This window comes from Bubalus kerabau, chromosome 3, assembly GCF_029407905.1.
Source record: "Bubalus kerabau isolate K-KA32 ecotype Philippines breed swamp buffalo chromosome 3, PCC_UOA_SB_1v2, whole genome shotgun sequence".
Taxonomy (NCBI): domain Eukaryota; kingdom Metazoa; phylum Chordata; class Mammalia; order Artiodactyla; family Bovidae; genus Bubalus; species Bubalus kerabau.
In genome coordinates this window covers 186744290-186760235 of record NC_073626.1, presented here as the reverse complement: position 1 = coordinate 186760235, position 15946 = coordinate 186744290, and the positions used below count along the sequence as shown (strand labels likewise).

Below are 15946 nucleotides of genomic sequence, written 5' to 3'. Positions count from 1 at the left end.
ACGTCCATCGAGTCAGTGATGCCATCCAGCCATCTCATCCTCTGTCATCCCCTTCTCCTCCTGCCCCCACTCCCTCCCAGCATCAGAGTCTTTTCCAATGAATCAACTCTTCGCATGAGGTGGCCAAAGTACTGGAGTTTCAGCTTTAGCATCATTCCTTCCAAAGAAATACCAGGGCTGATCTTCTTCAGAATGGACTGGTTGGATCTCCTTGCAGTCCAAGGGACTCTAAAGAGTCTTCTCCAACACCACGGTTCAAAAGCATCAATTCTTCCGCGCTCAGCCTTCTTCACAGTCCAACTCTCACATCCATACATGACCACGAGAAAAACCATAGCCTTGACTAGACAGACCTTTGTTGGCAAAGTAATGTCTCTGCTTTTCAATATGCTATCTAGGTTGGTCATAACTTTCCTTCCAAGGAGTAAGCATCTTTTAATTTCATGGCTGCAGTCACCATCTGCAGTGATTTTGGAGCCCCGAAAAATAAAGTCTGACACTATTTCCACTGTTTCCCCATCTATTTCCCATAAAGTGATGGGACCAGATGCCATGATCTTCGTTTTCTGAATCTTGAGCTTTCAGCCAACTTTTTCACTCTCCACTTTCACTTTCATCAAGAGGCTTTTTAGTTCCTCTTCACTTTCTGCCATAAGGGTGGTGTCATCTGCATATCTGAGATTATTGATATTTCTCCTGGAAATCTTGATTCCAGCTTGTGTTTCTTCCAGTCCAGTGTTTCTCATGATGTTCTCTGCATATAAGTTAAATAAGCAAGGTGACAATATACAGCCTTGACGTACTCCTTTTCCTATTTGGAACCAGTCTGTTGTTCCATATCCAGTTCTAACTGTTGCTTCCTGACCTGCATACAGGTTTCTCAAGAGGCAGGTCAGGTGGTCTGGTATTTCCATCTCTTTCAGAATTTTCCACAGTTTATTGTGATCCACAGAGTCAAAGGCTTTGGCATAGTCAATAAAGCAGAAATAGATGTTTTTCTGGAACTCTCTTGTTTTTTTCATGATCCAGTGGATGTTGGCAATTTGATCTCTGATTCCTCTGCCTTCTCTGAAACAAGCTTGAACATCAGGAAGTTCACGGTTCACGTATTGCTGAAGCCTGGCTTGGAGAATTTTGAGCATTACTTTACTATCATGTGCTGCTGCTGCTGCTAAGTCGCTTCAGTCGTGTCCGACTCTGTGCGACCCCATAGACGGCAGCCCACCAGGCTCCTCCATCCCTGGGATTCTCCAGGCAAGAATACTGGAGTGGGTTGCCATTTCCTTTTCCAATGCATGAAAGTGAAAGTGAAGTCACTCAGTCGTGTCCAACTCTTAGCGACCCCATGGACTGCAGCCCACCAGGCTCCTCTGTCCATGGGATTTTCCAGGCAAGAGTGCTGGAGTGGGGTGCCACTAGCATGTGAGATGAGTGCAATTGTGTGGTAGTTTGAGCATTCTCTGGCATTGCCTTTCTTTGGGATTGGAATGAAAACGGACCTTTTCCAGTCCTGTGGCCACTGCTGAGTTTTCCAAATTTGCTGGCATATTGAGTGCAGCACTTTCACAGCATCATCTTTCAGGATTTGAAATAACTCAACTGGACTTCCATCACCTCCACTAGCTTTGTTCGTAGTGATGCTTTCTAAGGCCCACTTGACTTCACATTCCAGGATGTGTGGCTCCAGGTGAGTGATCACACCATCATGATTATCTGGGTCGTGAAGATCTTTTTTGTACAGTTCTTCTGTGTATTCTTGTCACCTCTTCTTAATATCTTCTGCTTCTGTTAGGTCCATACCATTTCTGTCCTTTATCTAGCCCATCTTTGCATGAAATGTTCCCTTGGTAGCTCTAATTTTCTTGAAGAGATCTCTAGTCTTTCCCATTCTGTTGTTTTCCTCTATTTCTTTGCATTGATCGCTTAGGAAGGCTTTCTTATCTCTTCTTGCTATTCTTTGGAACTCTGCATTCAGATGCTTATATCTTTCCTTTGCTCCTTTGCTTTTCGTTTCTCTTCTTTTCACAGCTATTTGTAAGGCCTCCCCAGACAGCCATTTTGCTTTTTGCATTTCTTTTCTATGGGGATGGTCTTGATCCCTGTCTCCTGTACAATGTCACAAACCTCAGTCCATAGTTCATCAGGCACTCTATCTATCAGATCTAGGCCCTTAAATCTATTTCTCACTTCCACTGTATAATCATAAGGTATTTGATTTAGGTCATACCTGAATGGTCTAGTGGTTTTCCCTACTTTCTTCAATTTAAGTCTGAATTTGGCAATAAGGAGGTCATGGTCTGAGCCACAGTCAGCTCCTGGTCTTGTTTTTGCTGACTGTATAGAGCTTCTCCATCTTTGGCTGCAAAGAATATAATCAATGTGATTTTGGTGTTGACCTCTGGTGACATCCATGTGTAGAGTCTTCTCTTGTGTTGTTGGAAGAGGGTGTTTGTTATGACCAGTGCATTTTCTTGGCAAAACTCTATTAGTCTTTGCCCTGCTTCATTCCTTATTCCAAGGCCAAATTTGCCTGTTACTCCAGGTGTTTCTTGACTTCCTGCTTTTGCATTCCAGTCCCCTATAATGAAAAGGACATCTTTTTTGGGTGTTAGTTCTAGAAGGCTTGTAGGTCTTCATAGAACCGTTAAACTTCAGATTCTTCAGCGTTACTGGTTGGGGCATAGACTTGGATTACTGTGATATTGAATGGTTTGCCTTGGAAACGAACAGAGATCATTCTGTCATTTTTGAGATTGCATCCAAGTACTGCATTTTGGACTCTTTTGTTGACCATGATGGCTACTCCATTTCTTCTGAGGGATTCCTGCCCACAGTAGTAGATATAATGGATCTACTTTGACTGTATCTACTTTGACTGATCTACTTGACTGTTTAACTGTGTGGATCACAACAAACCGTGGAAAACTCTTCAGGAGCTGGGAATACCAGACCACCTGACCTGCCTCTTGAGAAATCTGTATGCAGGTCAGGAAGCAACAGTTAGAACTGGACATGGAACAACAGACTGGTTCCAAATAGGAAAAGGAGTACGTCAAGGTTGTATATTGTTGCCCTGCTTATTTAACTTCTATGCAGAGTACATCATGAGAAACGCTGGGCTGGAGGATGCACAAGCCGGAATCAAGATTGCGGGAGAAATATCAATAACCTCAGATATGCAGATGACACCACCCTTATGGCAGAAAGTGAAGAGGAACTAAAGAGCCTCTTGATGAAAGTGAAAGAGGAGAGTGAAAAAGCTGGGTTAAAACTCAAGATTCAGAAAACGAAGATCATGGCATCTGGTCCCATCACTTCATGGGAAATAGATGGGGAAACAATGGAAGTAGTGAGAAACTGTTTTTCTGGGCTCCAAAATCTCTGCACATGGTGACTGCAGCCATGAAATTAAAAGATGCTTGCTCCTTGGAAGAAAAGCTATGACAACCTAAATAGCATATTAAAAAGCAGAGACATTACTTTGCCATCAAAGGTCCGTCTAGTCAAAGCTATGGTTTTCCAGTGGTCATGTATGGATGTGAGAGTTGGACTGTAAAGAAAGCTGAGTGCCGAAGAATTGATGCTTTTGAACTGTGGTGTCGGAGAAGACTCTTGAGAGTCCTTTCGACAGCAAGGAGATCCAACCAGTCCATCCTAAAGGAGATCAGTCCTGGGTGTTCATTGGAAGGACTGATGATGAAGCTAAAACTCCAATACTTTGGCCACCTGATGCAAAGAGCTGACTTATTGGAAAAGACCCTGATGCTGGGAAAGATTGAGGGCAGGAGGAGAAGGGGATGACAGAGAATGAGATGGCTGGATGGCATCACAGATTCGATGGACATGAGTTTGAGTAAACTCCAGGAGTTGGTGATGGACAGGGAGGCCTGGCGTGCTGTGATTCATGGGGTCGCAAAGAGTTGGACACGACTGAGTGACTGAACTGAACTGAACTGTGGGTGTGGGTCTGGTAAGACCTTTTTATTGTGAGTAACCAATTGACAAGGTGTATCAAGCCCCACCCAGACTAGTGAGTGGGGCCTCTCTGCCCCCTTCTGATGTCCGTGTCATCACAGACGCTTTCTCCATCCCTTTTTCACTGTAATAAAACCTCTCACATAAAGCTCCAAGTGCCTGAAGCCTCAGCTCTAGTCCTGAAGCTAAAGTCTCTTCTTTGGCGATCACGAATCTGACACTGTTCCCCATAAACTAGGCCTCACAGAGCAGTGGGTCTTGGGGGAAGGGCTGAGGAGCTACCAGAATCCTCTGGGTATCTGGCTTATTTAAAGGAGGGATATTAAAGGATATGACAGGTGGCCTTGTGGACCAGTAGGATGAGACTGGATTCAGGGCTCCTTTGCCTACAAATGAAACAACACAGTCCAAATGGTTTAAGCAAAGAAAGGGAATTTGTTGACTCAAGTAACTGTTGAAAAGTCTAGAGGAAAGTTGATTTTCAGGCATGGCCAGGTCTGGTTCATTTTGATGGAGGCAGGGAAGATGAGGAAGGAAGGGAGAGAGGTGGGAGTAGGAAGCGGTTTTAAGTGCGGTGACTGGGAAGGGCTGGAGCTGGGTTAGACCCCCTGCTTCAAACTCAACGCAGCCACTCAGGCAAGTTCCTTATCTTATCCATGTCTCAGCTGCCTTCCTGAATAGGGGCTCTGTGTTGATTCATTGAGATGACGGCGTCAAATGTCCAACAGAAAGAATAATAGGATTGTTGTGAAGAACAAAAGAGTTAGCTTTGAGGAAGAAAGCTCTAAGGAAGCTCTGAGAACAGTAGCCCGAATGTAGGAAGCTCTTGCTAAACATTAGCCAAGATGATGGCTGCTGCGGTTTTGGAACTGCTGCCCCCGCTGCTGCTTTGCAGGCTGCTTTGCTTTGTAAACTGACTCCAGTGAAGGACCTTGGGCTAGTTGTCTACACAGAACTAGAGTTTGTGGACTTCCCTGGCAGTCCAGTGGTTAACAACCCACCTGCTAATGCAGGGGACATGGTTCGATCTCTGGTCTGGGGAGATCCCACGTGCGGCGGAACAACCAAGGCTCTGTGCCGCCGCTGGTGAATCCGCGTGTCCGCAGCTCATGCTCTGCAACAAGAGAAGCCACTGTAACGAGGAGCCCACGCCCCACACCACAGAGTAGTCCCCTCTCGCTCCAGCTGGGGAGAATCTACATGCATCAACGACAACCTAGTGCAGCCCCCTCAAAAAAAAATTATACGTACACGCATACAGGTGGCTCAGACGGTAAAGCGTCTGTCTACAATGCGGGAGACCCGGGTTCGAGCCCTGGGTTGGGAAGATCCCCTGGAGAAGGAAATGGCAACCCACTCCAGTACTATTGCCTGGAAAATCCCACGGACAGGGGAGCCTGGTAGGCTACAGTCTATGGGGTCGCAAAGAGTCAGACATGACTGAGCGACTTCACTGAACTGATGTAAGAATGAGACTTTGTTTCTTCTGGGGATTCTGAAGCCAAGGAACTCTCCTCCAACAGTGGCTGGCCTGAGATCCAATTCCATGTTTTCCTGTCCAGTCCCACATTTGAGCAGAGGCGACCTGGCCACCATTTCCCTGGTCCTGACATCTGGGCAGCCTCACCACAGATTCAGGCTGGCTCTCAGGAGGGCTGGGGCAGGAGTGCACGAGGTCCTCCACTCCTTGGCCTGTGGCATTGCCTCATTTTCCAGGTTTGGGAGGGGCTGAAGTTCATGGTGGGATTTTTCAGCAACCAGGAGCCTGGACGGCTCCTGTATTAGGTCATGAACTTTGGTTGCCAGCAACAGAAACTGACTCTGGCTATCTAAAGGAAAAAAAAAAAAAGCACTTGTAGGGAAGGAAACAGCTCTCTGAAGCAACTAGAGGCTCATGGGTCAGAGCTACGGGGACCATCTGCTTTGTTGCTACCACTTTAAACACTCATCTCTCCTTCATCACTAACTCCAGATTGCAGTTCTGGAAAAGATCTTATGATCTGTATCATGTGATTGTTTCAGCTGAAACGGGAGGTATGTGGAGGAAGGACCAAGCACCCCAAATGGTGTAGTGGTTGCTGGTGGGACTCTTCCTTGGCTGAGGTTAACCACAGAGCAGTTTCCCCGGGAAGAGAGATGGGGGATCCACAGGAGGGGCCATTGAATGTAACAAAGTCAGAGGAAACAAGACAGACAGTCCTATCCTCTCTGAGCAAAGAGGCTCTGATGGTAAGTTCCTCAAGCACCTTGAAAGATAGGCTTTCCTGCTTGTCCATGCAGACAGGCTGCTAAGAAACTGTGAGGCAGTGAGAGGTGTAGCTTTAGAGTCAAACTGTAGGTTCAACTTCTGGCACCTCACTCACTCACTCACTTGTGATCTTAAGGTTGGTCAGGCGTCTTAAGGACTTGGGTTTTAACTCTTTAACCTGTGAAATGGGGATAATTATTCAGTAGTTCCCATATGGTTGTTTCTAAGATTAAGGATAATTTAGGAACTGTGGGCTCTGATTACCACTTCATCTCTGACATATTGGGCTCTGTCTGAGGGGGAAATCACAGGGATTTTCTGAGCCTCAATTTGCCATGCACGAAATGGGAGTGAGAACTTAATCTTTGGTTATCAATCAGACTTGATTTTGAACCTGACATTTCTATGAGTGTTGCTACAAGACTCTGGCCAAGTTATTTTGCTGAACTTGAAGCAGCCCAGCTAAGGGGTCTGGTGCAAGCCCAGGCACAGGATGGATGCTGTGTCGGTTCCTAGGGCTGCTGTACCAAGGAGTCACAATCCCTTGTTCCTTAAACAACTCGTGGCTCAGACGGTAAAGAATCCGCCTGCAATGCGTGAGACCTGGGTTCGATCCCTGGGTTGGGAAGATCCCCTGGAGGAGGTCATGGCAACCCACTAAAGTATTCTTGCCTGGAGAATCCCATGGACAGAGGAGCCTGGCCGGCTACAGTCCATGGGGTCACAAAGAGTTGGGCACGACTGAGCGACTAAGTACAGCACAGCACACTGAGTCCACGTCTGGTCTGCTCCCTCCACGACAGGCCAATAAATCAGGAGATGACGTGTTGAGGCAAGAATAGCAGCTTTATTTGGAAAGCCAGTGTCCAAGAAGATGGCTTGCTAGAGTCTTAAGTTGCCCTCTTATTGGGGTCTGGATGTAGTTTCTCTTCTAGAACAAGAGGGAGATGGAGTGAGGAAGTAAAGTGAAAAGGCCACGGTGGTGGTGTTAGTTGCTACCATGGACTGACTGTAGCCCGCCAGGCTCCTCTGTCCATGGGAGTCTCCAGGGAAGAATACTGGAGTGGGTTGCCATTTCCTCCTCCAGGGGTCTTCCTGACCCAGAGAGCAAACCCTGGTGTCCTGCATGGTAGGCAGTTTCCTGCATTGCAGCTGGATTCTCGACCCACTGAACCACCAGGGAAGTCCCAAAAGGCCATACGTCTTGCAAAATATCTCCTGATTTGGCCAGCCTCAGGAAGGGGATGTACTAATTTCTCCTTTCCTGTGGCCAGTCCCAGATGGGCAAGGTCAGGGTGTTTCCTTGTGAGCTGAACAGAGGCAGAGGGGCAGGGTTCCGGAGGCAGGCTGCCATGCACGCTCACGGCTGGAGACCGCACGCTTGCCGCGGCTGCAGTGACAGAAGCACCAGAAGCAAAGCTAAAGAAACGCATGCGACATGGAATCAGATTCTGTTCTTCCCTGTCACAGTGCTAGAAACTTCCTGTCTCATACCGTTCTGGAGGCTACAAGTCCAAGATCAAGATCTCAGCAAGGCTGGTTCCCACTGAAAGCCCTGAGAGAAAGTCTATTCCAGGCCTCTCTCCCAGCTTCTGGTCACTTTCTGGCCGTCTTTGGCATTCCTTGGTTTATAGAAACATAACCCCTTTCTGCCTTCACCTTCGCGTGGCTGATCTTCTGATGAATCTTCATGTTGTCTTTCTTCTAAGTGTGTCTGTCTCCATGACCAATTTCCCCATTTTTATAAGGACACCAGTCGTATTGGATTAGGACCCATGCGGATGACCACCTCACTTTAATTTGATTATTTTTGTAAAAGTCTGTTTCCAAATAAGGTCACATTCTCCTGAATGGAAAGGAAGTCCAAAACAGAGGCAATATATATATCTGATTTGTTTTGCTGTATAGCAGAGACTAACACAGCATTGTGAAGCAACTACACTCCAATAAAACTTAAGTTATTAAAAAAGCAAAAAATAAATAAGTTCACATTCTGAAGTAGTAGAGATTAGGGCTTCAGCCTATATTTTGGGGGGAAGGGACACACTATTCAACTTTGTACCCATTGGTTTCCCTTTTTCATCAAAGTTCCTTATCAAATAAGATTAAATATCTTGTTCAGTACCTGGCGCAGAGCAGACCTTCGATAAATATTTGTTGTGTAAATGCACCGATGGATCTTAGATTTCTTGGTGTCCTGAGTTCTCAGAGAGTTCCCTACTGACTCAAGAAATAGTCTCCTTTAAGAAAGTGACTTCAAGGTCCCCAGGCAAGAATATAAAGTTCATGTGAACAGCTCCAGGCAGATTCAAGAGCTCAGATCTAATTTCTCTTTGAATGTGCTCCATGCTCTCCCCATAGCCTGAGAGACTGCAGGAAGGTCCTTCATTCCTGGAAATATTTTCCATTGCTGCAAAGAATTCATTGTTCCAGCAAAGACCACAACGCTCCTTCCGGTCATTTGAGAGAGCTTCCAGTGATGAATGGGTGCTGTAGGCTGAGATGGGAACCCAGCTGTAGGTAATGGGACAGGCAACCTTCCACAAGCTTCTAGCCCTGGCACCCCTGAGTCCTCCAGCCAAAGGGGGAATGCCGCCTCTTCTTAATTTTTCACCCTTCAGGCCATGGGCTCACATACGTTGTTGTGCTTACAACATGCCCAGGAGTGTTTCATCTGATACAGTAAAGTGACTCAAAGTCTGAACTCTGGAATTGGACTTCTGCTGTCTGGCCTTGGCTCCACCACCACCTTACTGTGTGATCTCGAGTAAGTTACTCAACCTCTCTCTGTGCCTCAGCATCCCTATTGGTAATTTGGAGTTAATTAATAATAGCACCTACCTTATAGCAGAGCACTGAAGAATTGATGCTGTTGAACCGTGGTACTGGAGAAGACTCTTGAGAGTCCCTTGGAGTACAAGGAGATCAAATCAATCAATCATAAAGGAAATTAGTCCTGAATATTTATTGGAAGAACTGATGCTGAAGCTAAGGCTTCAATACTTTGGCCACCTGATGAAAAGAGCCAACTCATTGGAAGAGACCCTGATGCTGGGAAAGATTGAGGGCAGGAGGACAAGGGCACAACAGAGGATGAGATGGTTGGATGGCATCACCAACTCAATGGACATGAGTTTGAGTAAGCTCCAGGAGTTGGTGATGGACAGGGAAGCCTGGCATGTTGCAGTCCATGGGGTCGCAAAGAACTGGAGACGACTGAGTGATTGAACGGAAGTGAACCTTATAGCAGATGTGATATCATATGTAATACACTTCACTCAGTGCGTACAGACCATGTTAGGGGTGATTGTTTTCTTATATTACTGAAGACATTGCTGATGTTGAGGCTGGTTAATGGAGGAGGTAAATTCTAGTGTCCAGGGTTTGTTTTTTTTTTTTAATATTTATTTATTTTATATAGCAGCCAGGTCTCAGTTGCAGCACGTGGGATCCAATTCCTTGACCAGGGATTGAATGCAGGTTCCCTGCACTGGGAGTGAGGAGTCTCAGTCACTGTACCATCAGGGAAGTCTCTAGTGTCCAGGTTTTAATCCATGTCCTTATTAATAAGATTGAATAAAATAAAGACAGTCTGTACTCATCATTCCTGTTAGGGCTTTCTAGAACTCAATCCATTTCTCCTTGTCTTCCCTCTTTCTTCTTTACTTTCTTACAATCCTAAATGCTCAACCATGGATTTTTTTTTTTTAAACTAATTTCCAGGCAACTCTATGAAACCTGTTTCATGGGTAAGGAATCTGAGATGCAGTGAGGTGTGGTGACTTCTGAATGAGACAGCTAGAATTCAAGCCAGGTTATGTCTGACTTTAAGGCCACAGAATAGGGATATGGGGCTGAAGGGGGTGGAATTTGGCCTCTCCCTGCAATTTCTGTCCATCCTGAGGACCTAAGCATAAAGTTGGCCACCAGATTGGCCTGTTCTGGATGGCGCTCCTACCCTGGACGGGCTTCTCCACCCCATTACCAGAGCTGGGTCCCTGCTCTCTGTCACACTGAACAGGCCCCATGGAACCCAAGGGGCTCAATGACTGATGAGAAAGCCAGGCTGTTGGGACATGGGATTCTCCTTCAGTAGCACTTAAAAAAAAACAAACAAAAAACTAACTACAATGTTGTGATAGTTTCAGGTGGACAGCAAAGGTATTCACCATACATATACGTGTATCCATTCTCCCCCAAGCGCCCCTCCCATCCAGGCCATCATGAGCTTTTTGTTTTCTTTTTTTTAATGTTTATTTATTTATTTAGCTGCACCAAATCTTAGTTGATGCATGCGGACTCTTATTTGTGGCACGTGGGTATTAGCTCCCTGACCAGGGAGTGAACCCAGGCTGAGCAACCTTAGGCAGATGAATTGACTTCTCTGATCCTCAGTCTTCTCTTCGGCATGGTGGTCTCTCCTTCATAAAGTTGTCATGAAGATTCAACTAGATAATGGACACAGAGCAGTTAATGTAGTGCTTGGCACATGGTAAGCACTCAGTAAACATGAGCCCACCATTACTTTGGTAGAAATGGTGTTGTTATTAGCGATGGAAACCTTGGTGGAGGGTCCAAGATCAAGGTGGAATGGGAGTAGAGGTGAATGAGGAAAGAACGTTCTTTCCCTAACCTACTGGCTACCCTCCCAAACTGCACATGCCCCAGGCCAGTTCTGGAAATGCCAAACAATTCTTGTCATTTATTCATCCTGGGGAGACAAGGTGTTCTCCAGGCCCACGTGGCCTTGGCTTAAAAGGATGAGGACACCCACACACCCTCACTCATGCCCCCTCCCAGTACCTGGAGTTAACAAAGCCAATAGCGTGGGTGTCACAGAGTTGCCCTGAAAGCACCTTATAAGAAAAAAGGAAGCTTTTGTTTGCAGATTGCAAGAGCTAATTGCATACAGACTTACACCCTGACTTTTCTGTATGTGACTCCAGAGAGGCTGTGGCCCTTGTTCATTGTTCAGGAGCCCAGCAGTGCCCTCAGCTTCTGGGTTTCAGGAGACTTAGGAATAACCCAGTCCTACTAGCTCGTTTTGGGGGAAATGAAGCTCAGAGAGCCAGAAGGCCCAGTTCAAGAACACAAATGCAGCAACTGTCAGGAAAGAGGGCCCGGGAGGGATGATGGATTGGACTCAACACGCCTTTCTGAAGTTTCAAGTCTGCCTCTCAACTATGGGGTCTTTGGAAGGATCTCATGCGACGTCTCCCATCTTTCACCCCCCTGCACCCCGACAGGTCCCCCTGGCTGGTGCCCGATTCCGGAAGCCATGGAAGGTCATTCCCTCCCGCAGAAGTCTCCTCTCTGTTATGGAGCAGAAATGGCCAAGAGAAGACGCGAGAGCCTTTCAGATGACTGTGGCTCCCTGGGTGAGGTGGGAAAGACGGGGTTATTGGAGAGGACCGTTGTATTTATGGGGCCTCTTATCTTTACGACAAAATCTCAACTGGGCATCGGGATGCAATAAGAAAGAAAACAACAACTGTAAAGCTTTGGTTCGAGAGTGTGGGATTGAATGCCTTAGATGGGCAGCTGGACCCACCGTTGGAGGGGAGTCCTTGTAACCCTGAGATTCTCTGTTGTGTTAGGGCCTGATGACATGCAGCTGAGAAATCCTGGTGGAGCTGCTGGGAGCAATTCCCAGACCCACCAGGGTCCTCCCCACTCCTCCCCAACTCAGCCAGCCAAATGTGGGCATCCCCCGGCCGCAGCAGGACTATCACTGCTCTGCACAATTTCTCCCTCTCCATCCCTGGGAGCAGGTCAGTGGGAGACCTGAGCCACCAGGACCTTTGGAGAGGTGAGATGGGCATCAGGCAGACAGCATTAGGGAGAGCACAGGAGGACTTCCTGTGGGCTCTGAGTTCCCAGGAGGGAAGATATGGCACAGCCTGAAACAGAAACAAACTCCCAAACACACAAAATCAAACCGAAAGAAAGACAGAAAAAACTCAGAGAAATTGCAAAAAAAAAAAAAAAAAAAAAAGAGTTCCAGTTCTATTTGTTCTACAATACCAATAATATTTGCAATACTCTCATCCAGGTATAGAAAGAAAAGTCAGGGGCATTGGACTAAAAGGAACAGGAGACCCCCTTCCTTTGTCGCGTTCAAGTAGTTCCTTCCCCAGCCCCAAAGAGTTTATTAATAGCTATGCTATATCCGCGGCAGGGGTGAGTCTATTGTCCAAAAGCACAGTTCTTGACCCAAGACAGCCGTTCTGGCTTTGGCTGGCAAGTCCAGCGGGCAGTTACTCTCCCAAGGGAGCCGGTCCGCTGCATAACCGCTTCCTCTGTTCACCGTGATGGTAAGCGGGCCGCAGCGGCAGAAGGGACCCCCGACTCCGCCCGGTCAGAGCTCGCTCAGGAGATGGAGGCGATCTCGCTGGGTTTCCGCTCTCTGCAGAAGAGAGTCCTGGGGGTGGGCACGCAGCCGCCCTGCTGGCCGGGGTGAGAGCAGAAGAGCAGAGCCAGCAGCAGGGCCAGGGTGACGAGGAAGCTGAGCACCCACCGGATGACGCCGGGGTAGATGAAGGGCAGGATGAGGACGATGAGCAGGACCAGCAGGAGCAGGTGCGCGGCCAGGCGCCGGGCCGCCGCGCGGTTGGCGCTCACCGCGTCCTGCTCCTCCTCTCCGGCCGTGCTGGGCTGCCCTGCTGTCAGAGCGGCAGGGTTCGCCAGCCCCTGAGGGCTGAGTGGCACCTCCAGGCCCGGCCGGGCTAGCCGTGCCAGCACGTTCTCCTGGTCGCGCAGGGTGCAGACGAGGCCCCCGGGGACGGCCGTGACCTTGCGGCACAGAGGGCAGGGGATGGACCAGGCATCGTCCTGCACGCACAGCAGCAGCTTCAGGCAGACGGCGCAGAAGGCGTGCTGGCAGCCCAGCAACTTGGGCGGCCGGACGCCACTGTAGGGCTCCCGGCACACCAGGCACTCCAGGTCACCCTCCGTGGGGCCGCCAGGACCTCCATCGCAGCCCGCGGGGTCGGAGGGGGTGGCTTTTTGGCAGACCAGCTGGGGCTGCTGCGGGATCTTGGGGCAGGCCATTCTGGGCACCCGGAGCCCCCAGGACGTGGCAACTCACCGCCTGGGCATAGACGGGCAGAAATCGGTGGGTGTTGCTGGGACCCGAAGGCTGTCTGGCCGCAGGCTGGCTGGCTCGAGTCTCCTTCTCCTCCTTCTAGTCTTGAGCCGTCTGCCACCACTCTCCCAGGGCTGCTCAGCTTGTTTCTTGGCTCACGTTGTCCCTTCAGTTATTATTATTTCTTTCCTTGAAACCTAGGGTTAATCAGTAACTCTCTGCCCGGAGACTTTGAATTGCCTGATAGAAGGGCCATGGGGGCAGGGAGGGCCAGTGCGGGAATCAGGATTTTCCTGTTGGGGCCCGTGCGTCATGATTGCCCGCGGGACTACCACCTGTGAGCTTCAGGACATATTAGAATCACGACCACCACCACCCCATCCCAGGAATCTCTTTTTTTTTTTTTTTAATTTATTTAGGGCTAAGTCGGGTCTTGGACTTCCCAGGTGGCTCAGCAGTTAAGAATCCCCCTGCCATGCAGGAGACGTGGGTTTGATCCCTGGGTCAGGAAGATCCCCTGGAGAAGGAAATGGCAACCCACTCCAGTACTCTCGCCTGGAGAATCCCACGGACAGAGGAGTCTGGTGGGCTACAGTCCGTGGGGTCGCAAAGAGTTACACACAGCTCAGTGACGAAACGCCGTCAGGTCTGAGCTGCGGTGTGTGGGTTTTCTCTCTCGTTGCAGTGCTTGGGTTTCGTTGCCCCACGACATGTAGGATCTTAGTTTGCCAACCGGGTATTGAACCTGAGTCTGCTGCAGTGGAAGGCAGATTCTTAGACCACCAGGGAGGTCCTCCCAGGAACCTTTCAAAATACAGGTTTCCAGGTCCCCAGACCCAGAGATTCAGCAAGGTCTGGTTGGAAATCTCAGAATTTGCCCCATTTATAAACGTCATCATGATTCTAACCCAGGTGGATTGCGGGGACCCCCAATTTGAGAAACATTGCCATGGGTGGATCTCCATGAAAGGTTTTGGACGTCAGGATCAATGGGAAAAAGTTTGCACTTTGAGCCTATTTGCAAGCAGGCCACCTTGTGAAGAGGAGAGAAGTGATAGGAAAAGTATTCTGAGTGTCGGGGGAGAAAGCCCAGCCAAACCCAGTAAAAGCCCAACAGCTCATTGGTATTTATCACCTGTCACGGCCATCCGTTCCTTTACAGTCACAGTGGTTGTATTAACCGTTCCTGATTCCTGAGCTGTGCACGTCACAGACCTAACAATAGGTGTGTTTGCTGTGTGCCAGACACACTGCAGACCCAGGAGTAACACGAACAGCTGCTGTTTATTTGAGCCTCCTTGGAGCTGAGCCTCGTGACAGAGTCCTCACCTGTGATCGCCCTGAAGCTTGGCACAGCCCTGGAAGGACGGCGCTGCGGAGCCCTGGAAGCAAAGGCGGGGTGTGGAGAGGGCAAGCCTGCTGGACGGCTGCCAAGGGGACTTCTGTGGGACCAGGGCCCTGGGGATCTACCAGCATGCAGGTTGGGTTCCCATCTTCTTGGGTCCAGGAACTCAATCTCGTCTGTTGGTGTGGAGGCAATTGGCCTTCAGGCAGCTGACTCCAGTCAACAGGACTCATGTGGGACTGACAGATACACACTGCATGGCGGTCAAGAAATCGTGATTCCTGGGACTTCCCTGGTGGTCCAGTGGTTAAGACTCCATCCTCCCAATGCCGGGGGTGCTGGTTGGATCCCTGGTTGGGGAATGAAGATCCCACATGCTGCTCGGTGCAGTAAAAACAAGCAAATTGTTGTTGTTGTTCAGTCACTAAGTTGTGTCTGACTCTTTGTGACCCCATGGACTGCAGCATGCCAGGCTCTCTTGTCCTTCACTGTCTCCCAGAGTTTGCTCAAACTCATATCCATTGAGTCAGTGATACTATTTAACCATCTCATTCTCTGCCTCCCTCTTCTCCTTTTGCCTTCAACCTTTCCCAGCATCAGGGTCTTTTCCAATGAGTCATCTCTTTGCATCAGGTGGCCCAAGTATTGGAGCTTCAGCTTCAGCATCAGTCCTTCTAAAGACTATTCAGGGTTGATGGCTTTTAGGATTGACTGGTTTGATCTCCTTGCTGTCCAAGAGACTCTCAAAAGTCTTCTCCAGCACCACAGTTCAAAAGCAAACAACAAAAACTCTCAACTTCTCCCCCATCCCCTGCCATGATTCCCATAGTGGGAAAGAATATGAAAAAGAAAAAAATTATATATATGTATAACCATATCACTTTGCTATACAACAGAAACTAATAAGACATTGTAAACCAACTATAACAAACAAGTTAAAAGCTAGGGGAAAAAATATGATTCTGTTGCTTTGCCCTGAATATCAGAGAATGGGGTGACATGATCCACTTCCTCAAAGGAATCTCACTGAGGCCATGCTGAATCCAGAAGCATGAACCTGGCCCGCTGCTCCTGCTGCCTGCTGAGGTCCACAGGGTCCAGCTCCTCTGACTCAGCGCTGTCCCCACACCATGGGGCAGGCCCTGCTCTCCTGCCTCAGGCTCCCCCGGGCCCTCTGTCTCTGAAATCCACTTCTCCACTCTCTACCCCCTGTCATCACATCTCTTCTCCTTCACCTTTGACGTGACAGTTATTTCTTTCTACTCTGCTGCTGCTAAGTTGCTTCAGTTGTGTC

The 15946-nt window shown here is 48.5% G+C and overlaps 1 protein-coding gene across 1 annotated transcript; it reads right to left on the bottom strand.

Annotated features, from left to right (window-relative positions):
- Positions 1-12592: 12592 nt before the first annotated feature.
- Positions 12593-13273, bottom strand: RNF186 (ring finger protein 186). The gene has a single exon (XM_055574878.1). It carries the CDS (start codon positions 13271-13273, stop codon positions 12593-12595), a length of 681 nt encoding a protein of 226 aa, XP_055430853.1.
- Between the last annotated feature and the right edge of the window lie 2673 nt (positions 13274-15946).

Coding starts and splice junctions, on each gene's coding strand:
- RNF186 (XM_055574878.1), bottom strand. CDS start 13,273: ATGGCCTGCCCCAAGATCCCGCAGCAGCCCCAGCTGGTCTGCCAAAAA.